Source organism: Leiobunum rupestre, chromosome 8, assembly GCF_980474605.1.
Source record: "Leiobunum rupestre chromosome 8, qqLeiRupe1.1.hap1, whole genome shotgun sequence".
Taxonomy (NCBI): domain Eukaryota; kingdom Metazoa; phylum Arthropoda; class Arachnida; order Opiliones; family Sclerosomatidae; genus Leiobunum; species Leiobunum rupestre.
Window position 1 is genome coordinate 19,862,396 of NC_143391.1, and position 27,415 is coordinate 19,889,810.

The following is a 27,415-nucleotide window of genomic DNA, read 5'->3' on the forward strand; positions in this document are numbered from 1 at the left end:
GTAAGTTTTTTCCATAAATTTCTTATTACGCACCCAACTGTTACGAACATAAAAATCTTATCCACATACCCAAGACCAAATAACAGAGAAGACGAGTTTACTGGCCGAAAGTGCGGAAAAAAGCAAGTATTTATATTAACTTTTAAAACGTGTTTGTTTTGAAAACTTTTAAATCTTTAAGGTTTATTCTTGATTTTGCCCAACCTGGCCCGAGATATTTACAATATAGATATAATGGTAACCGAACATATCATGAAAATGGTAGGCCAAAATGCAATCCAACCCAACCTTTATCCTTATCAAACGCTAATATTTTCTTTCGACCTTAGCTTTCTTACGCGGAGACTGAGACTGGACTCACGTTATTAAAAACCCTCGATGAGTTGTTGAAAAAGCTACCTCGTAGTATGGAATATTTTATAAAATTTGACAGTGTGTCAAACGGTATATAAAACATTAACAAAATAAGTTAATATGTCAAAACTAATTGCCCAATTGAAAACTGTTTAAGGAGATTTTGTCGAAGTACTGATTACCTCTCTAAGACACTCGACTGATTCGTACCAACAAAGTGGCGTATCCATCATCTTGCAGTTACTGTCTCACCCCATAGTGAACACAGTTTATGTCTTTGCCAACAGAGTGCGGGAAATAGCACGTTCGATCTTGTCCATCCTGAAGTCATCTCGCGATTCCGATATCCTCTATAACTGTTTATGTGGGTCTTCTAGGGTTCATTTGGTCGCGTTTTCAGATTTATCGCAGACCCGACTTTAACGATATTATCCGCAGGCATCTTCAAACTGATGGCGTGTTCGGGGTCTTTGTCCCAGAGCTCCAGCGAAGCGTGGTTCGGTGATGGTTCACTACCGACCATCTTCAACCATCTGATTCGAGAGAAGATGCCAAAGGTGCAGGCCTCGGTGGCCCAATGCGTCTCTTATCTTCTCAAATGGACTTCCCAGAACGCGACTTCAGTCCATCTTTTCATCAACCAAGAATTTCCCGGTACAACCCGAGAAATTCCGCTACTCTGGGTTTCATTACAATTAATCGCCATGTTCTCTAATTAGATTGGCTTTTTGGCGCTTTGCTAACGTGGGACAATTTGGTAATAAGCTCCGTCCTGTGCTGCGCCACTTTGTTACTATCCCACGCGGAAATCTACAATCAAAATCAGTTGACTTACTGTAATGATATTACTAACGTCTCGCGCGTTTATAAGATATTTCCCGCGAGAGAAGTGTTCATCTTTACCATTTAAATGAAACATGTACCTTCGCAAGATCGACGAATATCCCGGAGAACCTCCGCCCCTGTAGCACATGAAGTCGTTTTAGGGACGGGGTAGGGTCGAAAAGTCGCTTTATAGTCGACGACCAAATGCCGACCTAAAAACGTCCGAACGTTTTTCGACACTAAAACCGTAAATCCTTTTTTGGGACTATTTATGGTCGGTATGCCGACCATTATCCGACTTAAAATAGACCTTACATTTAATTATTACCCCTGTAGCACAAAGAGTCGATTTAAGGTCGTACTTTGCCAATTAATCGCTAAAAACTGTGAAACTTTGACGATTTAATAAAACTAGTGGAAATATTTTTAAAATAACTTCCTTTCTGTATTATATATTTTCGAAAAAGATTATATATTCAATCTGAGAATGTTTCCTTATTAAAAATCTCTCAGCTCAAGTAGGTTACATTCGTATAGCTAAATATGTTAGGCTAAGATATTATTAATGAAGATTTATTCGTTACTTTTACTAAGCCCCAAGAAACTTTTGAAATCTGTACTCTAGATTCAAGAGCTTTCCGAATTCCGATTGACGGAAATAAACTCATTGTTTCACTCCCGTTCATGGGACTTGACCAACTGCATACATGTATATAGCTATATTTACGGCTTTATGTGGTCATTTTCAATCACTTAAAATATCAAAAAGTCAGTCGTTTCGACGTAATAATACAGTACATGCTAAGTCGGGATAACGTCGTTTCGGAGTCGGTTCTTAGGTCTATTAAAAGGCGGTAAAGAGTCGACGTTTTGCAGTCGGCCGACCCTTTTACCCCTAGGGCATTTCGACCCTCAATCCAAAGGTCGGCCGACCTTAGTGTTTAGTACCTTTTGCCGACGTCGGCCCGACTCTAATTTGCTATACACCGCATTACGTCACAAAGTGTATCACTTCTACTACTTCACCCAAAGGTGTAAATGTAAAAGCTACACTGCGTAGGGATATGTACTTGTTAATAAAATGCATTTTCTTAGAAAATCAGTGTATTTTTTGGTCCTTTACGTCTTTGAAAAAATCAACGAGAGCCTGCGAAGGACATGTTTCAATCGACTATCACTAACAGCGTAAGAAATGAATACTTCTCTTGTAATGGATATATTTCCGTTAGTGTTAGTTCAATAATTGTAAAGTTCGCGATATAACGGGTGACTTAGGGATAATCAAGGTGAAGCAGGCAACGAGTTTCTTGATGGAGAACAAGCTCTGGGATATTTGTCGCGACGCTCTCAAGTTGATTTCGATAATGACGGAGAGGTAAGCTAAGCTTGATATGAACCGAAAATTTTATTTTTCAACTGAAGCATAGACAAATAAAAGATTCTCCAGGACAGCTATCCTTTTCAAAACGCGTCTTCTCAACATAACCCTCGACTACTAGCGCCACCTTTTGAAAAAATGGTGAAAGCGTAGAATTACGTCATTTTGGGTACAACTTACGTCACAGACTTTTTAGATAATTTTTCAACCGACGAATACCGACCGGAAAAACCAGCCGGATATTGTACCCAATTCCGGTTCATCCCCTTCCCCACCCCAAGTGGAGGGTTACATTGAGGAGACTCCCATATTAGTACGGGGTAAGGCACGGGATTGCTGTCCTGGAGAATCTTTTAATTGTCTATGACTGAACATTGAAATCGGAGATATATTGGCAGTATTACCGAAATGGGATGGAGAGTGGGCAAAAAGTGCGTTTTCCAAAATTTGGTCGAATTGGTGATTACCGGCTTGCGGCTGGAGCATGGACAAACAGTTACGTGCGTCACCCACGTTTTCTCCAAAATGATTAAGTATAACCTCCGTTAGTTATTTGTAGAGTTTGGACCTAATTAGAATCGAAAATATATTTTTAGTCGTCCGGAAAACCTGCCCACTCCGATTCCCTTGACGACTTTGAAGTATCCTTTCGAAGAATGTCTTAAATGGTTGACGAATAGTCTGAAACACCTTATGACCAGAGACGATTTCAACATCAGCTTCGACTGTCAGAAGAAGGGTTTGAAAATGGAACGCCAGATGCATTCCTCCGAGATGAGCAAGATGAATATCCTTTTCAATCTATTGAGGAACGTCTCGTTATTAGTCGAAGAGTGTATTTCCAACCCTATTAATCTGGAAGCGACCTACAGTCAGGTCAGTAACAGTGACACTCAAGAAAGCGCGATTCCGGAAGAGGCGGTATCACCCTCTTCCTTGTTAGACCTCGTATTCGACGTTTTAGGACATTTCGCCATTCCCGCTTTCGTAAGAGTCATTTTTTCGAAGCCATCATCCATTAACAATTTTGAGAATACATTTATCTCTAGTGCACCACACTGTCGAAGAATATCCAGCCGGATTTGGTGGTGAACTTCTTGTGGAGTCTGATGGCAGCGTCCGCAGCCAATGAAATCAATCGCTCCGCTCATTTCGCGCCACTTTGTTGGAAGTTACTAAAAGGCTCGTTTTTGAACTTCCTCTGGGAATATCGAATCTCCAACCAATCCATGGAATACTCTAAGTACTGTAGCGGCTGGGTTTCGCGCCGAAATGTGGCCGCCGCCATTTTGAACCAACTATAACCGGAACCACCTTAGGCTTAAGTCATTTTAAAGACCTTAATTCAAGTGGCCGGGTTACACTGCGTAGGAGGGTGGTGGCAAGCCCTTCATGCCACGCGAGACAACAGCTCCCTACACTAACTACTACCGTTAGCCTTAACAATTTTTTATGGAACCTTGTTCACGGGATATTACGTTAAATACGTCATATCCAACTGCTTGACAGAAAACGCGTCACAAACGGAATTTAGTGAAGCTGAATTTGAAATCGCTCGCGGATTTCTGGCTTTTATAATCTAAAGTTAAGCTCATGCTTCGCGATAACGAAATTTGGTCTCCATTGTGACCTTATCAATACCAAAAAGAACATAAAAATGTTCCATTTACAGTCCACTAAATGTATGTACCGTGGGAAATAAGATCACATTGAAATTATTTATATGAAAATGTTATACAGGGGCTCACTTACATTAGACTGATTATATTACATTAAAACAAAAATAAATCAATTTTCTTCTTAATTTGACATTTTCTAAATCGCTAAGGTGGTCTAGGTGGCAATGAAATGTTTTGAAATATAGCAATAATATAAATGCAATATTAACACTATCGATTAGATATCGTTATTACACTGTTTACAAGGTTTGATTTAAAAAATTTACCGATTGATGAGTAAGGTTTCAAAATAATATCTACACATTTAAAAGCTACCCAAAAACCTTCGCCATTTACATACCAAAAAGGAAGAAAGTACTCTTGTCGAAGCTTCAAGCTTGAGGAATGTTTCTGGCGAAATGGAGGCGCCCACGCTTTGACGCGAAACAAAGACTGTAAAATCTTCATTTTCTGCATTTGGTTTCCACAGAGGGGACATTCTTCTACGTCTTAGCAACGAGTGTTTGATAGCCTTTTTCCCTACTCTAATCGAAGAAGAATTCAAAGGCGCGCCGGATCTGGACACGTTACTGGACGCGGTCGTACTGGGAGTGCAAGGTTTACACGGTAAAGTTTATTACAGCGTCGATTTGACACGATGTACCATATTCCACGCTTAGAACTCGATTGATATAGAATCCTTCGAAGAATCCATCACGTGTCTCAAAGGTAAGGCAGACGCGGTGTTGGACGAAGAGAACGAACGCTTGAGGAGATCGACACAAGTTATCTGCTTACTGCACTATTACTTTATTCTGAAATACGACAAATGGTAAGTATGGGAAATTAACCGCGATTTAATTAGTTTATTCTTGGAGAAATAACTAATGGAGCCGAATCATAAGCAAAACCCTTTTCTTCAAAACGCATCGCCCCAGCACTCCTACCGAGAGGATAGCGAAACGTTTCCACCCAAATAAAAATCAAGTGTATAAAAGCATTAGATAACGAGCTGAAGGTATTAGAAGTTAATACGAACCTCCGATGGATAGTAATTCAATGAAATTTGAAAAACGCGAAAAGGTAAAAAAGTCCATGTGGGTGGAAATGTTTCCAATATCTGGCACAATGGCTCTACTAAGGGTGCTGCTCTTATAGAACCAAGCTAGATTCGGGTCCAGTAGTTTATTTGTCCCAGGTTTACGTACCACGGCAATACTTTTGCAGCGACGTTATCGAGAGTGGCGATCTGGTTGACAGCGTGACGACGTACGTTCTCTCCAATTTGGAAGAGCTCTATTCCCTAACTCCTACTTTTCAACGAGTTCTGGCCTACTTAGTTGCCGTAAGTACATTCTCAGAGCTGGGAATAGGCGCTTCAATAAAATCATGCCCGATTGGCTTGCCCGTCGTGATCAGGCTACCAGAACCTTGAACAGAAGAGAAAATCTCGGGATGGCCAGTGTAATGAGAAACCATAGACAATCGGTTTGTAGTTCACTAGCCGTAGCTCAAATACTATATTCACTTTGACGGTTATTTTATCGAAGCGGGAAGAGTTAACTATAATCATAAGCCTATAGGCTTATGCTATAATATACATACAGGGTTTCCACTAAAAACTATCAAGAGCTAATAATTGAAAAGCTATTTTCCTAGGAATTTGATATTTTCAAATGGAATAGCACGCGCAGGCGGTCATTAGATGAGACAAAACTCAATAACCTTGAACTATGTTCTCAAGGTCATTCAAAAACTATCTCAAGAACCGTTAGATTTAAAAAGGTGTGTGCCATCGCATTTTATGTCCAAAATGGCTCTGAACCGATGTAAATTGGCCAATAGGAAGCCAAGAAAATAAACACCAAAAACAAGAAGGGTAATAATTTAGAAATAACTTGTACTACGGCATCGTCAATTGCAGGACTAATTAACTCTGGTAAAATACTATTAAAATTCAGTTGATCTTGAACTATGTCTTCAAGGTCTCTCGAAACCGTCAGTGTGGGCCAGTGGCGTAGACAAGGGGGGGTTTCCGGGTCCACACCCCCCCTTGGGCCTACCTTTGACTGTACTTAATTTCCACCCCCTTCTTGACCCCCCTCTTAAAATTCACACAGTTCGACCCCCCTTGACGAATTTCTGGCTACGCCACTGGTGTGCGCCATCGCTTTTTAGATCCAAATTCATTTCAACCGACCTAATCTGAGCTTAATTTCAATATGTTGATAATTAGTCTTTGAAAAATTTTATTTGTCATCTTCTAGTTTTTAGTGTTTATTTTTTAAGCTTGTAACCGAGACTCTAAGCCCAACGGTTGTCAAGATAGATTTTGAATTACCTTGAGAACATGGTTCAAGGTCATTGTGTATCTTAGTCTGGGTTTCGTGACGTCAGAGCTTGTATAGAGAGCAAACTAAAGGGGCGTTTATTGAACAAAACTCTACCCTTGGATCTGAAACTGACCTTGAACAAATATGGTATAGGTTTTTGGGGGGGGGGGGGAATTCGAGGAGCCAACCCCCAAAATTTCTCTCTCTCGGCCCTCGAGACACGTTTCAGACGTGAAACGTACCATAAGAGATGTAAGAATTCGGCAGTAAAAATTCAGAGTGAAGTTGAGGTGGTACACAGTATAGGGCAGTTGTAAAGGGCTGCCAGACCGACCCCGACAAAGACTCTAGTCATAGGTAGCAGAGCGTTTTGTCTACTTAGAGAGAATGATCAACTTATGGTATCATCTAATGACCCCTGCGAGTGCTATTCCATCTGAAAATATAAAATTCCAAGGAAAAGTAGCTTTCCAATTAATAGCTCTGGATCCTATTTTAGTGGACACCCTGGATGTAAATTAGATTTACTGATATCGGCAGATTTCCGAGAAAAGCCAGAGTTCCTATACAGTACTGATGAGCCCCAAAAGGGTGAAACCGGTCTACTGTTGGAATCCCTGTCTAAAACGTTTACTTTTGAGTTTACTATACATGTATAACAATTTCTCTAAAAGTTTGCGTCTGTCGAATCCATGGCCGAGTCGGGTGGAATGTTACAGTACGACATGGACGAAGGTGAGTATAAAATCCTCGAGTTTACGTTCACCGCTTACGGAAATTGGTACTTTCAGCCAGCAGTCAATTCGTTCAATCGCTGTCCCAGCCAAGCATCCTATCTGTTCTAAGCGCGGACGAACCACTCGTCTTAATCTGGATTTTTATGAAAAAGGAAAACATAGAGAAGTTCGGAGACTTCGCGGTAAATACGACGGGCAATTAACCCTAATTTCCTGCAGACAGACTTCAATACGAGCACTTTTAGATTCTCTTTTATTTGAAAAAACTGAGCGGCTGCTCATCGGATACGGAAGCTAAGACCTACAGTCAGCCACTGGAAGAGTTGTTGGCTAGCAGCGAAGAAAGTCGAAATATGGTTTGGGTAAGAAACGAGGTTCAGGGTAACAATAATAATCAGCTAGGCTAATACTTTAGGCCGGGTTAAACTGCGTAGGAGGGTGGTGACAAGCCCTTCATTAAAGTCAACAGTGCCCTACGCTCACTATTACCGTTAGCCTCTTCAAGGTTTTAAAAAAATGAGACACTGAAGAACCCCTTTCATCAGTGTGGAGAGAAATTACAATAGGCTTTATAAGCTAAGATAGCTCAGAGTGTAAATTTTAAATCCTTCGCGTCCATGGTGAGAAATCTGTTCCGCTCCGGTCACAATCAGAGCGAACTGGCAATATTTAAGTCAGGTTCTACTTTTCGACAACTCGAGCTGATTGCAACAACTAAGCCCCTACAGCCTCTACGAATTCGCCCTGGCTTCCAAACACGCGATGGGCCCCCAAATTTGGTTCGAGTAAAAACAAGATTAAATATATTTACTAATAGTGTGCCACCTTTTTAAAATTTTATTAGTTTGGTTTTTAAAAAATATAATAAAATATAGGATAAAATATCAATTCAAAGAATTTTACAGAAATTCAGAATTATAGGAAAATATAGTATGAAGTATCAATTTAAAGGATTTTATAGATATTCAGAATTATAGGAAAATATAGAATGAAGTATCAATTTAAAGAATTTTACAGAAATTCAAAATTATAGGAAAATATAGCAATGAATTATAGGAAAATATAGTAGGAAGTATCAATTTAAAGGATTTTACAGAAATTCTGAATTATAGGAAAATATAGTAATGAATTATAGGAAAATATAGTTGGAAGTATCAATTTAAAGGATTTTACAGAAATTCTTAATTATAGGAAAATATAGTAATGAATTATAGGAAAATATAGTAATGAATTATAGGAAAATATAGTAATGAATTATAGGAAAATATAGTAATGAATTATAGGAAAATATAGTAATGAATTATAGGAAAATATAGTAATGAATTATAGGAAAATATAGTAATGAATTATAGGAAAATATAGTAATGAATTATAGGAAAATATAGTAAGAATTATAGGAAAATATAGTAAGAATTATAGGAAAATATAGTAATGAATTATAGGAAAATATAGTAATGAATTATAGGAAAATATAGTAATGAATTATAGGAAAATATAGTAATGAATTATAGGAAAATATAGTTGGAAGTATCAATTTAAAGGATTTTACAGAAATTCTGAATTATAGGAAAATATAGTAATGAATTATAGGAAAATATAGTAATGAATTATAGGAAAATATAGTAATGAATTATAGGAAAATATAGTAATGAATTATAGGAAAATATAGTAATGAGTTATAGGAAAATATAGTTGGAAGTATCAATTTAAAGGATTTTACAGAAATTCTGAATTATGGAAATATATAGGATTACTGGGACCCTTGAATGCCATTATTTCTGAGATGAAATCAATAACGCTGGCCTTTTTAATTTTCTGATCAGAACGCGTTTACCGGAAATGACGTTTCCATAATAGACGTCGTAGTTAAGCTAATGACTACACTGTCGCGAGGTGTAGTCGAAATAACATTAAGCCTGCTGAGACATATGAGCCAAATTTTCTTCGGCATCGAGTGTTCCGATTACGCCAGTAAGTTACCGGGCAAACTACGAAAAAAGGGATTGGGGATGCACATTTATGATTTTCGATACCATCAGGGGAGCGCCTTATCTTCATTATCAGCGTGGTTCGAATGAAACACGACGTTGTAGATACGGAGGAAGAAGAGTACCGGTTGATCCATCAAGGTACGTGCCAGGCATGTCCGAATATCCCTACGACGTACTATTTAATTATATCTGTCCTAAACGCAGTGTGCAAATTTGCATCAAGAAAAGATCCTCCGTTGTTGAAAGAATCCCTGACTAATAGTTTCCGCTTCCTGAGCAAAGCGGTAGAGCAAAATGCTAAAATAAACAAGAGCGCTATTGGTTGGTGGCTTACGTTACCCTTTGTCGGTGATTGGAGGCGATGCTGATATCGTTCTTTCAGGGGCAGAGTGTGTTTTATCCTTCGAGGGGATCTTGAAGGTCATACAAAAGATGGTAGACGACGATGACGATGACGTTACGGTTGAAGCTCTACAACTCTTAATCAGCTTAGATAACGTGTATAAAGAGTACCATCTTAAAATGGTAAGGCTCATGGGCACCCGATATAATTCCTAACTGTAAACGTATATCTTTATTTAGAATTTCACTCCTCTGACTTTCAAATTGAACAAATGCAATCTGTGGTTAAAATCGAGCGATAATCAGCTCAAAATAAAGTTCACCCTCCAACTGTTAACGAACTACACGCGAGTGGAAGCGGCAAAGACTGTCTACGTAATAGATTTCAAAGAACCGACTGAGTGGTTCGTTTTGAGCCAAAATAACCGCGTACCAAAAGACCTGCCTGTGACGTACATTCGCCTTTTAATCTTGTTATCCGAGGTAAGAAAAGTAAAGTTTTCCTAATGATAGTCGCTTACTTCCAGCAAAAGTAACAAGCGGGCAATTCTGTCACTGTGGTTGACAAGTTATTAAATGATCTCCAGAATACGTGACTCAAAGCAGCAATAGAATTACTACTAATTCGCGCACTTTTCTGGGTAGAATTAGATAGCTATTTTACAGTGCCAAACTATCAATTTCTGAGCTTCGATTAGTTTGTTAAATTATGATATCTTTTAACAATACAAAGAAATAACCGTTTAAAAAACTATAAAATGTAATTTTGTAAACAGAAGCAAAGTCTTACCTTATTTAAGCCACAAAAAGATGCGAACTACTTTTTACCGCTGCGGAGTACACGTTATGATGAAGTCCCTGTAAACAGGAAACTAAATCTTACAAAAAGTTTGCCCTAAACTGGAACGTCACGCTAGCAGATCCAAGTTCAGGATTTTTCCCCTATTTGCCTTCGCTAATAGTCATTACTTTTCAGAAAGATATTACCTATGACTCCGAGGCGCTAGATCTGTTTGAAGCCTTCACCAATTATTGCAAGAACTTCCCGGAACTCTACGAATACTGCGTCGACCATTTGGTTTTGCAATATTTACGGAGACGGAGACCTGATGATGCTGTACTTAATCTGGAATAAACGCAAACTACTCGCGCCATTGCGCTTGCCTAGTGTATTCTACGTGTGATGTTGTTTGTAAAATAGTAAATCAACACTATATAACAAATGCATGTTTTATTTAGTCATCCAAGAACGGTTAATTTACCGTCGTTTTTTTGCTGGTTTTCTCATCTTTTCTTTAATATTGACGAAAATGGTTGATATTTACAATATTTATTTACGATAGTAGGCCATAGTAGTGAATGGGGGAGGGGTGGCATATAATTTACGAATTACATACTAGAGTTTATTCCGACACTTTCAGTTTTGTTTTTAGTTCCTAAAGAATAAACCAGAACACATCGAAGATGGACAGAATATTGTTTCTTTCTTTATCGTCATTTTCTCGAAAGTTATTTGAAAAATAATAAAGAAAACTCGCGGCGTATACGCCGTATTTTTTCCTTCCAAAGTTTCGTTTCTTATTCTAAAAAGATCCGCTTTATCGAATAATAAATATACGCCATTTTTTGTTATATTTACATTCGCTCTGTGTATGTACGAGAAAAAAAAATAAGAACAGAAATGGAAAAAATATCAAAAAACGAAAAAAAATAACACCACCGTATTCAGGTACTTCTTTAGGCACTATTGCACATTAAACAATCTAATGTAAAAGGTACGATTATTTAAATCTAACGGGCTTTCGATCCTTAGGTATTATAGCTAAACAGTTAGTATTTATCATAAGCTCAAAACCCCAACGGTCGCTTTTTGTTTTTATTTCTTTTTTCAAAAAAACGAAGTTTTTATTTTTCATTTTCGAAAATATTCGGGTGGGAGACCCCTTTCGAAAAATAGATTTTTTTCTTCCACCAAACCCTAACTCCAAAATCCGTGTTAGGAATGGTCGATTTTATTATTTTTTGTTAATCCAAGTACCTATCGAAGCAAATCTTCGAACAATGTCCCGAAGCGGCTGCTCATAAACTATACATATAGGCCTATATCGAAGTTTCAAAATATCAAAGAGCGATTTGAAATTTACTTGTTTTGGTGCAAACTATAGAAGCCATTGTGTACATTCAATATATGGTCCCGGCGCTAAAGCGAAATACAGCCAAATACTTATCAGGGGCCTACAATACTGGTTAATACCGTGAAATGTACCACTACCACGTACTATAGAGGCGAGTTTCTTTTACAGGACGGCCTAAATTTATGTCTAAAACAATTCGCCGTCAAAAATCGTATATTTGCGGAAAAACTCGGTACATTGGTTTTTCTTGGGAGAAATGTAGACGGCGCCACGTTGAATTATATACAAATCGAGAACGAAAAACTACACGCGAAATCTTTTAAAAATTTACACATTTAATTCTATACAAGAATCAGAAACGTAAGTTCGTAGTTTGATTTTGTATCACGATTTGTTTATAAATAGTTAGGACTTTTTATATCTAGTTTTAAATTAATTTAGGACTTCATTTAACCCTTATGACACACACATCAAAAAAGTTTTATTTTTCTAGCTCAGTTCCATTTGACTGAACTATACAACAAGCGAAATTCCTGGGGAGGACTGTAGAAATGATAGAAGAGGAATAGAAACTCGATTTATAGTTTCGGGGTACTTTAGGCCTATTAACTTCGGGTAATGTTAAAAAGTAAACATCGTCTACCGAAATATTCATACACCGTAAGTACGTTCTTAGTTTTAGAACGTAGAGATACATTTTTAACGCTTTGTGAAAGCTAGAGTGGCTATTCATCTTCTATATTTTCTAGTGGATTAACTACTAAAAAAGATCAACGAGAAATATAATTAAAAACTGCATTTCAGTGTTTACTTTAATCAAGATTTTTCGGGCCTCGCCCGCGTAAAGTTTTTTCAATCTTAAGACTATTTATTTTTGTATTGCACCTTATAATTATCAGTTAAGTCGATTACCGGGTATGGTTTCAATGTCATTAAAATGGAATGAAAACGCTTATTCTCATATTACCCCATAAACCGATTTTCCGTCTTTAATTGGGGGGGGGGGGGGGAGGAGGAATCTATAGCATTCAATGACCGTACAAAATTAATCAGAATTTGAAACTGGAAAACGATGATATTTTACATCCACTAATTGTACGCTAAAAAACACCCACACAATTGTAAAAAAAAAAACAATGAAAAGATCACCCACAAATTGGAAGATAAAATACAGAAAAAAAACAATGCTAAATTATATATTTGTTTTACAAGTTCGTACTATATTTATATAAACCTGGATAAGGGTATAATAAATGAAATAAAGCATTCTTTTCTTCACTGGCGGAGGAACACAAAGTCTTTCTTATGCCGTTCCGAATCCACCGGAAAAAAATCACAATCGCAGCACGCTTTTGACTTTAAATATAATACTGATTTGTACGTTTGGCCGTGAAAATAAAGAGAAATAATTGAAAGCCAAAAAATAAACAGAGAAAGAGCACCAAACATTAAAAAAATAAAGGCCCTCTTTGTAACATTTCCCCCATATAGATTATACCCTATCGACTTTTTAATATATCATCGGGACTACGTTATTTTTTCCCACATATTTTGTATTATTAGTGGAAATTTTAAAAAGTTTGGAAAAATTCTCCTTTCATGGAGAATTTGACTCATTAATATTTCGTTAATATTATTTATTATTTTTACTTTTATCGTGTTAGTAAATATCGGTAGACAATAGATGTACCGGTGTTAATACGATTGACTTATTTTGCCGTTGGGGCCCGATGCTTTGTTAGTTACGAGGCCAAAAATTGCGTTATTAAGATTTGTCATTTTTCCTTACTGTATTTTTTTTTAAGTTAACAACAACCGTAAAATTTGGCGGGCGCTATCTTTCTATAGCGAAACGTAAGAGAGAGAGAGCTTCGTTTTATTTAGTTATTATTATTATATATCATTTTATATCATCATTTTGAATTATAGCAGTCGAAATATTGAGAGAGACAATCAATGAATTCGAGAGTGACGTATCCCGTTCTTTTCGTGCGAAGAAGGGAGGGTGGTCGCTCTTTGTTTTGTCGAAACGGGGCCCCATCACGGCGAAGCCCACATTCTAAAGGCGAGCGGACGCGTCCGGAGGACTTACTTATTCTCTTCTCGATGTTGCACTTCGATTAGCAAACGGATCAAGTTATCGAGTCCAAGCAAGTACCCGTTGTCGGGTCCGCAATGGACCATCGTGTCCCCGTCGAAGCCCTCGTGGGTGGTGTGGGCGAAATCGATCATCCTGACGTCTACCGGCGGTTCCCGGTAGTAAAGACGTCTCGGTTGACTCGAACTGGATTTCAGCAAAATGCGGCCGGAAGTTCCGGATGCCCAAACGGAAGTGGAGGGGCAGTCCGAGCTGCTTTCCAAGGAGGAGTCTTCCTCGTCCTCTCCGCTGGCCAAATTCTGAGACGAGCCGTCGTAGCTCAGGTCGTCGTCGGTGGTGGTTCCGGTCATGGAATCCTCGTCGTCAGCCGACGAAATATCTTGCAGCATCATGACGGTCTCGTCCTCCAACAGAAAGTCTTCCCTCTCGCTGGTGGGGCTCTTCTTGTTTCTGGACTGCGGCGACATCAGGTGTCGGGGTCCGGGTTGAGATCCTTCGTAGACGATCAGCAGCGAACTCGAATAGAAACGGAACGTGTGTTGGCGCTCGACGGCTTTGCGCAGTTCGCACAGGCGGCTGACCACCTTCTCGATCAGCTCGATTTGCAAACGATAGCCGTCGTGGAAGAACTGGTACAAGGCGTTTCGGAAACCGTCCTCGTCCAGCCGCCGTCCGTAATATTTGTCTTTGCAAACGTATCCGCTAACGTGAGCTTTAAATACCTAGTAAGCGGAGCGGATGTTAAACGATTAATCGAACGGAATACGATGAAATGTTTTAAAGCGGTCAATTACCTGCATGCCGCAGAGTCGGACACCGAGAGTGGCCGAGGTGCTGGCGGCGCACTTGGCCATTTGTCGGTGTCTCTTTTCGTCGGTGGCGTCGTCGCCGTGTTGTCTGGTGCCCATTTTCAGGTCCAGGATGCAGGGCCTCTTGAACTGAGACGCCACGTTTTCCAAGAGCAAGAAGTGCCTCTGGCTGGGTCGACTGTTTTCGTTGGAACGATTGTGGTGCGAGTTATGCTGCTTCGAGGACTTAGAGTTCTCTTCCTTCTGCAGGAGTCCCTTTTCGCTGCAGCTACAGATCTGAACCCGGAACTCTTGCGACGAGTTGGACGACGTCGAGGCGTGTCGGCGCCTTTTCGAGCTGCTGCTACTGCCCAGATCGTCGTCGTCTTCTTCGCTACTGGGACTCTGTTTCGTTCCCCTCGTTGGGTGATACAGAATGGGTTTGCTATCCATCTGCTTCACCTGAATCACTCCTGAAACCACAAACAAAAAATCCAATACAGTTATCGTCTATTCTAAGACCAGGGCAATGGCGATAGAAACACGATCTTATGAGACGCGTTAAATCTTGAAATATTTCAAGGTGACGTTCTTCCTAAAATAACCTTTTAAAAAACCTTAAAAAGACTATAATTTTAGACTTCAAACTTCAATACCTAAGGGGGTAAACAACCTTGAACAGATTTTATAAGCCCAGCCAAACGGTAGCGTTAGACGCATCCGAACAACGAAGATGGCGAGTGTTAATTACGGTTTTTAGAATGGAAGTAGAAATACACACGCCTGAAAACGTGAAAGCCGCCGTGTGATCAAATGGGAGACACGTGTTACGGGTTCGCGTAACTAGTGATAAATCACACCAGAGATAGTACCGAAACCGAGACACCCTTTAAAAGGTGGAACTTCTGTCTTGGCTACCGTCGAGTACCGACATTTCCTTTACACGTGACGGTTGAATGTCGGGGGAAAAACCAAACAACGACGAGAAAGAACTAACATACGAGATAAAACGAAAATATCGAAACTTTCGAAGGCCGCCAAACATTAAGTATTCTCGTCAGGAGCCAAGGAATTCTTCCAATCCCTAGAAACGGGGAGGAGGGCGGGGGGGGGGGGGGGTGGAGAATAAAAGATGTCCGACATTATCAAACGACTTTAACCTTGCCAGTCGCTGGTGTGGTTGCCCGCCGCCGGAGGGAGGGAAAGAAATCTTAACATCGCAGACTGCTTGACGAAAACAGACAGTTGAGATAAAAAAATATATAAAAGCTGATCGTAATTGCTAGGCGCTTAAGTCGTCCCATTTTAACGGCCGTTTTCCACTAGACAGATGACGCCACGGCACGAACGCCATACGAAGAGCGATCGTGTAGAAAATAGAAAATATCAGTTTACTTCGGAAAACTTGCCATTTTTCACCACGAAGTTGAGACCTCGCGACTTGGTCCCACGGATACAGCCGGAGCGTTCTATCTACCTTTCATTGTCTGGCGGAATGTTCGGGCTGCGGGTACTACTTTTGCCTCTGGCTTTTAACCCGGCGAGCTCATCAATTGGCTTCGTATCAAAAGCCCTCTTCTTTTTCATTGCCGTCGAGGTTAGGCGCTAACTAATTCCGATTGCGCGTGTTACGAGAGTGCCAGACGCGCATTACCGACAATTCGAAATTCTATTTCCAGTTTCGAAACGACGCTATTCTTTTAAGCGAAGATTGAACTAACACGGCGGATGAGTCCTTTTCACGGTTGTTAAGAGATCACTTTTAAAACCGAGAATCGCCTTACTCTAAACGGCGATAGATAAAAGTAGAGAAAGAATTTTTAAGAAAGTGTATAAAAGAAAACACCTATTTTCTTTTCAATTTATTTTCATTTAGAAGTTTGGCAGAAATCGGCGAAGTACAAAGGGTTCGGGAATTCGAACGGGTTCGAGAAAGGGAGCCAAAATGCTATATTTAAATTGAGCGAGCCGTTTTCTCGCGACCCTTTTCGCGAAGAAAGGGCGTTCAATCCCAACTTATACAACGATTACAACCAGTGACGGTATAGCCTTCTCGTTGTCACGCAATTGGCGTTTTAAAAGCGCGACAAACACGCTTTTTATAAACGTAATCTTAACAAGGTCTGACTGGAAGAACTGAGCGTAAAAATATATCATCTAATGGAGAATGATTTCAATTGGACGCCCTCGTGGGTTGTCAAAACCGTTTGAAAAGATCGCAGTCCTTCGAGAAATGTCATAACTCCGATGATAAAATTGAGAGCAGCTTCTTTATCATAGGCGCGAGACTAAAGATTTGATTGACGTACGTAAATATCCGCCATTCTCTCGAATTGTTTATTCGACAAGGCTAGCTAAGAAATATTCCATCTGACGAAAACAATTCATTTTTTTAGGGGACTGAAAAAGCGATTCGTAGTTAACGGAATATCCCAAGGTAAAAAACAAGTCAGTGATAACGGTAGGTTTTTAAAGTTAATAAAGAACGGTACGAATCTTATCTGATGAGGATTAAGCGGGTACCCTTGAACGCTGAACGATAAAGCTATCAAAGGAGTTTGCCGATATTATAACCGCGGTAGATTTGAAATACATATTAACGTTTTTAAAGTTTAGTAAATAAACAAAGCGGACTAATATCGCGGAGAATAATAAGTCTTATCTCTAATCGCGGGAAGCGACCGAGATTAACTGGGAGGACAGTTAAGACAATAACACCCTTCGCTTTCTTCGTTGGACGTTCGGAGCCTTGGAACCTCGTGAGGCGGCAAAAATCGAGGCCAAAGAGTTGTCACGTTCGGTAAATGCATCTCGCCTTGGTAAATAAATGAGCTATCTTTGAATGATTAATGAGAAGTCGTAGGAGCCGGTTTCGTACCGCTTATAACTTTATAGTGTCTCGTGAAGAAAGGAGCTTGTTAGGAAAACAACGCCACTGAACCAAATAAGCGGACGATTTGGCAACCAAGCCATTGACGTTAACCAGAATAATAATAATAATCAGCTAAGTCCAAAAAAAATGAAAACGGGAAAGCGTCTAATAACTACGATTAAGCCTATAATTTGCGTCATAGGTTTAAGTTCAAGGAAGTTATCGCGGATTGACCCGGTTATTAAGATAAAATTTTAAAATCTTCCTCGATGAAATACGAGAGGAAGGAAGACAACTTTAAGGTGCGTAGGTTGGGATGGTACGGACAGAGGGTAGTTTTACCACGGGAATGGTACGGAGAGAAAGGGTAGTTTTACCACGGGATGTTAAAAGAGAAAGGCTAGTTTTTCCACGGGATGTAAAAAGAGAAAGGCTAGTTTTACCACGGGATGGTACGGAGAGAAAGGGTAGTTTTACCACGGGATGGTACGGAGAGAAAGGGTAGTTTTACCACGGGATGGTACAGAGAGAGAGGGTAGTTTTACCACGGGATGGTACGGAGAGAGAGGGTAGTTTTACCACGGGATGGTACGGAGAGAGAGGGTAGTTTTACCACGGGATGGTACGGAGAGAGAGGGTAGTTTTACCACGGGATGGTACGGAGAGAAAGGGTAGTTTTACCACGGGATGTAAAAAGAGAGGGTAGTTTTACCACGGGATGGTACGGAGAGAGAGAGGCTAGTTTTACCACGGGATGTAAAAAGAGAAAGGCTAGTTTTACCACGGGATGTAAAAAGAGAGGCTAGTTTTACCACGGGATGGTACGGAGAGAGAGGGTAGTTTTACCACGGGATGGTACGGAGAGAGAGGGTAGTTTTACCACGGGATGGTACGGAGAGAGAGGGTAGTTTTACCACGGGATGGTACGGAGAGAGGGTAGTTTTACCACGGGATGGTACGGAGAGAGAGGGTAGTTTTACCACGGGATGGTACGGAGAGAGAGGGTAGTTTTACCACGGGATGGTACGGAGAGAGAGGGTAGTTTTACCACGGGATGGTACGGAGAGAGAGGGTAGTTTTACCACGGGATGGTACGGAGAGAGAGGGTAGTTTTACCACGGGATGGTACGGAGAGAGAGGGTAGTTTTACCACGGGATGGTACGGAGAGAGAGGGTAGTTTTACCACGGGATGGTACGGAGAGAGAGGGTAGTTTTACCACGGGATGGTACGGAGAGAGAGGGTAGTTTTACCACGGGATGGTACGGAGAGAGAGGGTAGTTTTACCACGGGATGGTACGGAGAGAGAGGGTAGTTTTACCACGGGATGGTACGGAGAGAGAGGGTAGTTTTACCACGGGATGGTACGGAGAGAGAGGGTAGTTTTACCACGGGATGGTACGGAGAGAGAGGGTAGTTTTACCACGGGATGGTACGGAGAGAGAGGGTAGTTTTACCACGGGATGGTACGGAGAGAGAGGGTAGTTTTACCACGGGATGTAAAAAGAGAGGGTAGTTTTACCACGGGATGGTACGGAGAGAGAGAGGCTAGTTTTACCATGGGATGTAAAAAGAGAAAGGCTAGTTTTACCACGGGATGTAAAAAGAGAGGCTAGTTTTACCACGGGATGGTACGGAGAGAGAGGGTAGTTTTACCACGGGATGGTACGGAGAGAGAGGGTAGTTTTACCACGGGATGGTACGGAGAGAGAGGGTAGTTTTACCACGGGATGGTACGGAGAGAGAGGGTAGTTTTACCACGGGATGGTACGGAGAGAGAGGGTAGTTTTACCACGGGATGGTACAGAGAGAGGGTAGTTTTACCACGGGATGGTACAGAGAGAGGGTAGTTTTACCACGGGATGGTACGGAGAGAGAGGGTAGTTTTACCACGGGATGGTACGGAGAGAAAGGGTAGTTTTACAACGGGATGGTATGGAGAGAAAGGGTAGTTTTACCACGGGATGGTACGGAGAGAAAGGGTAGTTTTACCACGGGATGGTACGGATAGAAAGGGTAGTTTTACCACGGGATGGTACGGAGAGAAAGGGTAGTTTTACCACGGGATGGTACGGACAGGGGGTAGTTTTACCTTTGTAGCGGGGCGTGAAGTGTCTCATGTCCCTGGGAATGTTGAGGTAAAATTGGAGTTCCCTCTGTATCAGAGGCTTGCAGAGCGTGCTGTTGTCGAGCATCATCAGCTGCGTGTGTCCCCCAACTTGGTGCGTGAACGGTTGCAAGACTGTGACGGGTTCGCGACCCCCTCCACCGGCGTCGGTGGACGAGAACTCCTGGTGGCGCAGAAGCGAGTGAGATTCCGGCGGCAACCCCGCAGCTGAGAAACTTTCCCTATCCTCCATAGACGGTAGGTCCAAGTACACCATGTCAATCGGCGCTGAAGGCCAATCGGACAGAAAAAACGGTGCCAAGGCGCTTTCCGAAAGATCAACGGTTCGCCGGTAAGACAGTCGTTCAGCACTCTTTAGTCCTTCTCGTACGCTACTAGATTCGGCGAAGTTGACCGGGAGGGACAATTGAAATTCTTCTGGTTGGGTCCTGGCTACTGGTCGAGTCCAATTCTCCGGTTGATCGGGCCCACGGCCGCAGCGATTACGACGGCCCGAAGCGACGGCGTAAAAACGAGGTCGCTTTCTTCCTTCCAAGTTATCGCTTTGTTTTGCCGAAAGGAAAATACTTTGGGTGCTAAGAAAAAAAAGAAAATGTTCGTAAAAATTTCGTTCAGGGAAAAGTAATTCGAAATAAAATACATTTTCAAAAAGGGTTATTAAGACTTCCCCTATACGGTATACAGCGTAAAACAACTACATCTTTTTAACCCAAAAAATAAACCAATTTTTCGTTACAGACACGGTAAATTTTATTTCAGCCATCAATTTAAACAGGACATAAATGGTAAAAACGCGCGAGTTAGAAATATATCAAATACGTATAAAAAATGGCGTTAAAACCACACTTTATTACCACACATTTGAAATTTATTTATCATTGAACCAAATGGAAAAATTTCGAATACCGGTACTTTACGAGAGGAACGCTGTCCTCATTTTCGAAAATAAAACTGTCGAAATTGGACGCGTACAATAAAACTTCGGAACACTACTCACATTTTCCTCGTTTGATTACACACAAAGGGGGGTAATTACACTAATAATTACAAATACAATTATTTAAATTACAAAAATGTATAATTTCAGTGTCGGGGTTAAATGCAGGTTGATAATTTGTCGATATCACACAGGCAGGCGCGGAACACATACCCGATAAACGCGTTGGCCCCAATTCCGGATGGCAAATATATCACACCGAAACTTATCGCAACCTAGCGAAATGGCTGACGATTCTGTTATGAAACATCTTACGCGTCACGCGGCTTTATATTAACTTCACTCTCAATTGTAGATAACTAGGCTTATTGCCGCCCTTTAAGAGCCGATTCCGGGACACGAGGCGAGTTATCAATTAGCGAAATCAAAAGAAAACGTAGAAATTCGGGTGAACTACCCGATCCGAAAACTTTCCGTTCGCCGGCTACGCGAGACACACCTGAACTAAACCACGATTCGGAGAAAAACGAACGGCCCTCTACGCAGCCTACATAACATTTTACATCGCCCCCCACACCTCGCTCTCGTAGGCTGGGATCAGCCTCTCTCTCTCTTTTCCATTCAACGTCTACATGGAAACATTGCGTCATTTTCACCCCTAGACCATAATAGACGGAGAGACCCGGTTTTTCCTCTTCGCGTATTTAAAGGCTATTATTATTAAAAATAAACCCCCTTTTTCGATTCACCCCTCCAACGAAAATATTTTTAAAAAAAGGCAAATTTCAGGTTGGAAAAGGGCGACGATTACGCGGAGCTGATAACGTAAAGTAGTTTTGCTCGCCATAAAATACGGGATTAGATAGATTTACGAGTCGAATAAATTACGTATCGATAAAAAGAGAGCGATAATGGTCCGTGTAGAATGTAGGGGTAGTTTGTTTTGGGCCTTTACCGTCTTGTTGGAGCGCTATTACTCAATTTACACTTACATCTTTTAAAAAGAGCGATTTTGGGCTACTTGACGCTAAATACGGTCACTGTACGCGGGAATGTTACCCCGATACAAATCAACATACGAAACCAATTAGTGGAAATAGAAACCCCTTATAATACTTAGTAATTGTAGTTGTAATTATTACCAGAAAGGAAAGAGCCCGCATTTTCCAGAATAAAATATAATTAGTAATATAGAAGCGCGCGGAAAAAGTTCCATTTAAATTTGAGGTCCCTCTTTCGTTCTATAGCAACAGTCCCGACCAAAAACGCTAAGTAAAAAGATATTAAGCGAAAGGATGGGTACAAACTTTACCCATTTTAGGCTCCATTAAGTTAGCCCCCCCCCCACATGAATAATTTAATATTTTTTTAATTTCTTTTTTTTGACGGTGCAATAAAAAATTGCTGGTGCATTCTGGTGCACCATTGGTGCATTCGATTAGACTAGTGGTTTTTATCAATACCGAATATTAGATATTATAGTCATTTATGTTTATTAAAATTTCACGCAATAAAAGATTTTGTTGGTGCAATAGATTAGGCACGTTATTATTATCAAAATCGAATATGGGGGGGGCTGTCGTTAACTTAGCCCCCACTTTGATTTTTGAATTTCCCGCCTTTCCCCGATGATGCATAAAATATTTTTGGTGGTGCACTACGGTGCATGATAGGTGCAATAAGGTGCGCTAACTAATTTTAAAATTGCTTACTTGGGGGGGGGCTAACTTAATGGAGCCCCCATTTTACACTTTCCACTAAACCGGGGATTACGGATAGTTTTTCTACGTACGGGGTTTATACTCCAGCGTGATAAATCTTTAACGAAAACGTAATTTGGGGTGACAGAAGGGAGGTTAGAGAGGCACGCCTTCAATGCAAAACCAGGAGAAAGGGCGTTTTTCCAAGCGCGTTACGCGTAGAGGTACGAAAGCGCGGGTCATCGTTCCTCTAGTCTCATCAAAAGCGCCAAATTTAAATGACTGAAGCCCGAACGAGACATTGCGCGGAATGCGGTTCGGAAAATGGTATTTCGCCTCGAGGCATACGTGGCGCAGCGTGTTTCGAGGAGAATAATCAAAGGTTTTTCGACTGCCACCACGCTGTCTTGGCCCCTTAGTCCGGAGGCGCTCTCCACCCCTTTTTCCGAGTCGGATAATCGCCATTAGGTCAAAACTACATTGTCTTCATTCCGAAAGAAATAAAAAAGAAGCCGATGAAACCAGTTCGACGGATCGAAAATAAATTAATAAAACTCCGCTAAAAAATGTGGGAAACTCGACGGTACGGGGTTTCCGGCTAAATACCAACGGAATAATGACAATGTATAAACGGAAGAAGAACGCTGTTTTTTTTTGTCACATTCGTCCCCTCCGATATACCTCCAATTTTTTAAAAATGCGCTGCAGGGAGGATTATTGACATATCCGTTTACGAAATAAGATAGTTTCTAACCCGGAATGTCGCGTTGTTATTTCGAAAATTTCTTACAAAACGAGAACTTTTTTGGGATAAAAATCACCCGTAAATAAGTTCTTGTTACCAAATAATTCGAGGGGTCGGACACTTTCCATTATTTTGTACGGGATTTTGGGATTTCGTAGAGATTTTGGCGATTTTATCATTACTTTTTGAAGTTATTTTGGGATTTCAATGTTAATTTACCATCAGGCCCGTCTTAAGACCTTTTGGGGCCCTGGACTAAATTATTTCTTAAGACCTTTGCGATCGCCAACGGTCAACCTTTCTTTGTCCGTTGTCTAAATTCAACTACACAATAATAAAACAAACTTTTAATTTCAAAAGTATAACATAAGGCTAATGAAAAAAGATTTTTACTGACAGTGACTCGCTGTTAGGTTTTAGAAATTGTAGGTACCGTATGACACGCGATGTGGCGATGAGTCAAATTACTTTAGACGTAACTAAAAGATACGTAATATTAAATGAGCATAAATAATATTTAACCAACTAGAACCTTATCCCTAGAGTAGAGGCTGTATGGCCGTCCTTTCCGGGGCCCCAAAACTGGGTGGGGGCCCTGGGCTGTAGCCCATTTAGCCCATGCCTTAAGACGGCCCTGTTTACCATAGAAAGAGTTTAAAGATTTTGTGATTTTAGACAAAGTGTACGGGATTTTGGTAAATGTCCGACCCCTCGATAATTTATGGTTGAAAATTATCATTTCATTTCCTTTAAGGCTTAACGGCGGAAAGCCACTTCTCCCCGAGCACCGGAGCGAAACGGTCAAAACACTTCTACAGGGGCTTTGCTTTATTTTTCATCTACCGAACTCGAATCGATATTTGTTTAGCGTCGCTATAAGTTTGAGCGTTGGCAACAGCGGCTAGGCGTAAAGAGAAAATGCGCTCGTCACAGCCAGTGTCAGACAATACTCGTACCGTACAGATGCGGGCGGAGGACCTTGGCTACGTGGAATAAGATGCAAAAATAAACCAAACTAAGTATACGATGACGCTTTCCGTAACGAAATTAACTAATTGAAAAGCGGGCGGCTGGTGGGGGCGTTCGGAAATACAATAACCCCAGAGTCATTCGACCCTTTGTATACGATAAATTATAAATACAGCGTAGCCGTTTATAAACTTGACGAAGGACCAACGGCGAAACGCCATTAGAATCGTAATAAAAATCCCCGACGAAAGCATCATTGGAGTTATAGAGAACGAGGTTTTTCCGCGATGGCAGAAAATGCATTATAAATAGTAATAACTTATTCGCTTCAGACTAACTAAGGTTGCCGCGCTCTCGATCGTCAGTCTCTCATCGCGGAGACGTTTGCCCCAAATCCGGCGAATTTTTAGGAATTTAAACTTCAAACCCTTACCTTATAGTTCACTCGATGGTCGCGTAACGCAAACTACACCCCATCCCCACCCTCGAGTCCAACAATCCGGTATACGTCCCGGTGACGAAGCGCCGCGGGAAGAAGGGATGCGGTTTGGGATCTCAACAAATTTTTTCCAGTCGACCTCTGCCAGAGACGGAAGAATTTAGCTGACAGAAACTTTGTTTTTCGGGAGGCTGACTGTCTTCTCGAAGCCGAAGCGCAAGGACAAAATATCCCTTTTCTATATGAAAGTGTTTTCGTTTCTCTCGTAATAATAATAAGGAGACGCGGGGGGGGGGGAGACTCCGGCACGTGGTGGGGACTGGGGAGGGGCTGCGGCGTTTCTAATCGCGCCGGGAGCTCTATTTTTAGTGGCATTCCCGGAGCCCGCTCTCCCCCACCACGGGTTCAAAAATATTAAGAATTTTAAAGGGTTAGAAAACCAATTTTTAGTCGTGGGAACGAACGCCGAGGAGGAGTTGATTTCGGAGAAAACCTGGCTGCGGTTCTAAGATTCTAACGCGCGTTGCATTCCGGAGATATAGTGTATCGATGCGCGCCAAGAGAGTCGATTAGTTTTACGGACGTGGAGTTTTCGTACATGGCGTTTTCATTAACATTCCATCGCGGAGTTGGCAACTTTTCGCGGATAAAAAAATAAACCCTTTCGCATTTGGCGAATTTTGTTATTTTCGGAGTTACGAAGAGAGATAAAAAAGTGGTTTGTTTCTATTTCTCTCCGCACGCTAGCGCCCCAGGTGGGTTACCTTCTCCTCCTTCGCGCTAAAATACACAGGCTGGAAACGATTCGCGTTTATCGCCGAGTTTAAAAGTAAACTTTTGTGGCTTCCGTTACGGATTACAAATAGACGAAAAGATATCGTAAACTAAAAGATTACGAGGGGATGTGACCTATAATTTTCGCCTCACTCTAAAACTCGCCCCTCCCATTTCAAGGACCGACTAGTATACTCGTATAGCTGATTGAATAAATTCACTTCGTGGAAAGAAGGGATAGATGGTAAATACTTGACCTCCCGGAGAGACTCCAAAAGGCTCGGCCAATTTTGACGCGATATTTTTCCTACAGCAAACACTAGGGGAGTTTTGGGGATGGAAGGGTTTCTCACTGGGGAAGAGGGAAAATGTAAGCGACTCGTCTCTATAACAGTCCACGGACGAGGAGAGACTCTGATAAAAAGCGCCACATCAAGAATTCGCGATAAAGGTAGAAAGTTGCTGGCACCGAGAGGCAAAGTGCGAGGGAGAAAATGAATCGAGCGTTTTCGGAAAGGAACCCTAAGAGAGAGCATTCCGTACATACATCTACTTTGAGAGCGAAACGCGCCTTTTTAGAGTCAACGCCGGGTTAAGCGTTCCAGATCTCCTGGCACGCCATCGCTGGATCCTGACAGCGCGCCGTTCCTTCCATATCAGCGCCCACTTTCCTTCCGCCAAAGTTAAATCTACGAACCGAATAACGGTGCTCCGTAGAGCCTACAATGCCAGATAAAGTTGACAGACGGAATCCGCTCCGTCTCTCTCTTCGCGTGACTTCAAAAACAAAAGTTACGTCAAATTTTAAAACTAGTTCCAAGTACGAATGTTTTCGCTATACGTACCCGATAAATTGTCTACTTTTAAGCCTTCTCCCGCGTAGTTTCGACCCTAGTGCCAGATTCAGACGGACAGCGACTATATAATTAGAGAGCAACGTCTTGACTGAGAGATTTCCTCGGGGTGATAAAGGACGCGAAAAATAAAAAACAGTTAACGGCTCCAAAACCAAACCAAGCGTGGGAGAGCGACTTGAGAGGTTACCAAGATTCCCCTTTTTCACGGATCTACAAATAAAATATTCCCGAGAGAGCGAGTGAAAAATTCGGGATGTTGGGAGGAGTCATTCTTATCGATGACGCGCGACTTGCAGGAAACGATTGCGCGTGTTTCGTTTAAAATGAAAATTCCGCGGTAACGGGGCTATTAATAATGACGAAATGCCATCCAAGCGGAGTGCCGCCGGCGATCAAACGGCCGCTATGGTTATAGTTGTCAAAATTGAGGTTTCATTTACTATCGTTCGATAATAACGGCCTTGATTACGACAAATTCTCTATAAAATTGCGAAGCTTGAAAGTGTAATTCTCTTTTCTTTCAACTATTCTCGTAAAGTTTAAGAGTTAAATTCTCGGTATAATTTAAGAAGATATTTTCGTACGTGGAAAAAAAACAAGATGTCACGAACATTTAAGTACACGCAATCCCCCCGATGATGTATTAATATATTTTAAATACATTAAATTTAAACAAATTTACAATCATCTTGTACATTAACTGAATAAACCCGAGAGGAATTTTTTTAGAGTTACCTGGTTTTGGAAATAAGGTAGCGAAACGTGAGCGCGTTAATTTAAATAAAATTTACACAAAACCAAATTTTTGGAGCTACCTGGTTTTGGAAATAAGGTAGCGAAACGTGAACGCGTCAATTTAATTAAATTTTACACAAACCAAATTTTTGGAGTTACCTGGTTTCGGAAATAAGGTAGCGAAACGCAAATGTTTTTGGGATTTAGATCACACCTGTATCAATTGGTACGCGGGTTATGAGGTCCCACGAAATTAAAATTTCTTAATGCAACCGAAAACTTAGTTCAGAAACGATAAGCGAGACGATAAGTTCTAACTAAAAATATAATTTTCAACCAAGTCGGAAAATTTCAAGGGTGACAGGCCGAAGAAAACCTAAACCTTTAATTTAAAAAAAGGATGAGAGATTTAAAGGCTAATATCCCCAAAAAGCACTAAAATGGACAACTGACCAACTAGTGGTCCCACGATCTCCAAAATTCATAACGGGCTGCAATGTACGTGGGCCCAGTACACACAAATCCCTAAGAGAGTGTGTGGAAAAATAGTGATAAACTTAAGTAGAGTAATTTTCAAAGCGGGAGGTAAATAACGAAATTGTAGAGCAAAGTTCCCTTCGC

The 27,415-nt window shown here is 41.0% G+C and overlaps 3 protein-coding genes across 3 annotated transcripts in view; 2 read left to right on the top strand and 1 right to left on the bottom strand.

Moving 5' to 3' along the window:
* Window positions 1-192: 192 nt before the first annotated feature.
* On the top strand, window positions 193-10,790 carry LOC149932673 (uncharacterized). Its single transcript, XM_090155944.1, has 21 exons — window positions 193-261; window positions 330-444; window positions 512-718; window positions 793-1,008; window positions 1,074-1,190; window positions 2,455-2,554; window positions 2,956-3,090; window positions 3,154-3,544; window positions 3,607-3,800; window positions 4,706-4,842; window positions 4,912-5,047; window positions 5,443-5,560; window positions 7,223-7,283; window positions 7,340-7,467; window positions 7,531-7,647; window positions 9,109-9,256; window positions 9,325-9,414; window positions 9,481-9,597; window positions 9,659-9,801; window positions 9,859-10,101; window positions 10,595-10,790. Exons 1-21 carry the CDS (start codon window positions 235-237, stop codon window positions 10,751-10,753), a joined length of 3,099 nt encoding a protein of 1,032 aa, XP_090012070.1. The 5' UTR covers window positions 193-234; the 3' UTR covers window positions 10,754-10,790.
* Window positions 10,791-10,834: 44 nt separating this feature from the next.
* On the bottom strand, window positions 10,835-26,316 carry LOC149932674 (inositol hexakisphosphate kinase 1-like). Its single transcript, XM_090155945.1, has 5 exons — window positions 26,048-26,316; window positions 19,603-20,213; window positions 14,646-15,112; window positions 13,846-14,573; window positions 10,835-13,123 (listed from the first exon to the last, which is right to left on the bottom strand). Exons 2-5 carry the CDS (start codon window positions 19,892-19,894, stop codon window positions 13,087-13,089), a joined length of 1,524 nt encoding a protein of 507 aa, XP_090012071.1. The 5' UTR covers window positions 19,895-20,213; window positions 26,048-26,316; the 3' UTR covers window positions 10,835-13,086.
* Window positions 16,857-27,415, top strand: part of LOC149932675 (acidic mammalian chitinase-like) — a 44,727-nt gene continuing 34,168 nt past the window's right edge. Inside the window, exons 1-2 of the mRNA XM_090155947.1 lie at window positions 16,857-16,944; window positions 17,036-17,076. The gene's annotated coding sequence lies outside the window, so the exon portion shown is untranslated. The remainder of the gene's footprint in view (window positions 16,945-17,035; window positions 17,077-27,415) is intronic.

Excerpts from the sequence above, each read along its gene's own strand:
- LOC149932673 (XM_090155944.1), top strand. The coding sequence starts at position 235 with ATGGTAACCGAACATATCATGAAAATG. Across the intron at positions 3,545-3,606 it reads ATTTCGCCATTCCCGCTTTC|TGCACCACACTGTCGAAGAA; the intron begins GTAAGAGTCATT and ends ATTTATCTCTAG. Across the intron at positions 10,102-10,594 it reads TTTTAATCTTGTTATCCGAG|AAAGATATTACCTATGACTC; the intron begins GTAAGAAAAGTA and ends ATTACTTTTCAG.
- LOC149932674 (XM_090155945.1), bottom strand. The coding sequence starts at position 19,894 with ATGGTGTACTTGGACCTACCGTCTATGGAGGATAGGGAAAGTTTCTCA. Across the intron at positions 15,113-19,602 it reads CTTCACGCCCCGCTACAAAG|GAGTGATTCAGGTGAAGCAG; the intron begins GTAAAACTACCC and ends TTGTGGTTTCAG. Across the intron at positions 14,574-14,645 it reads TCCGACTCTGCGGCATGCAG|GTATTTAAAGCTCACGTTAG; the intron begins GTAATTGACCGC and ends TCCGCTTACTAG.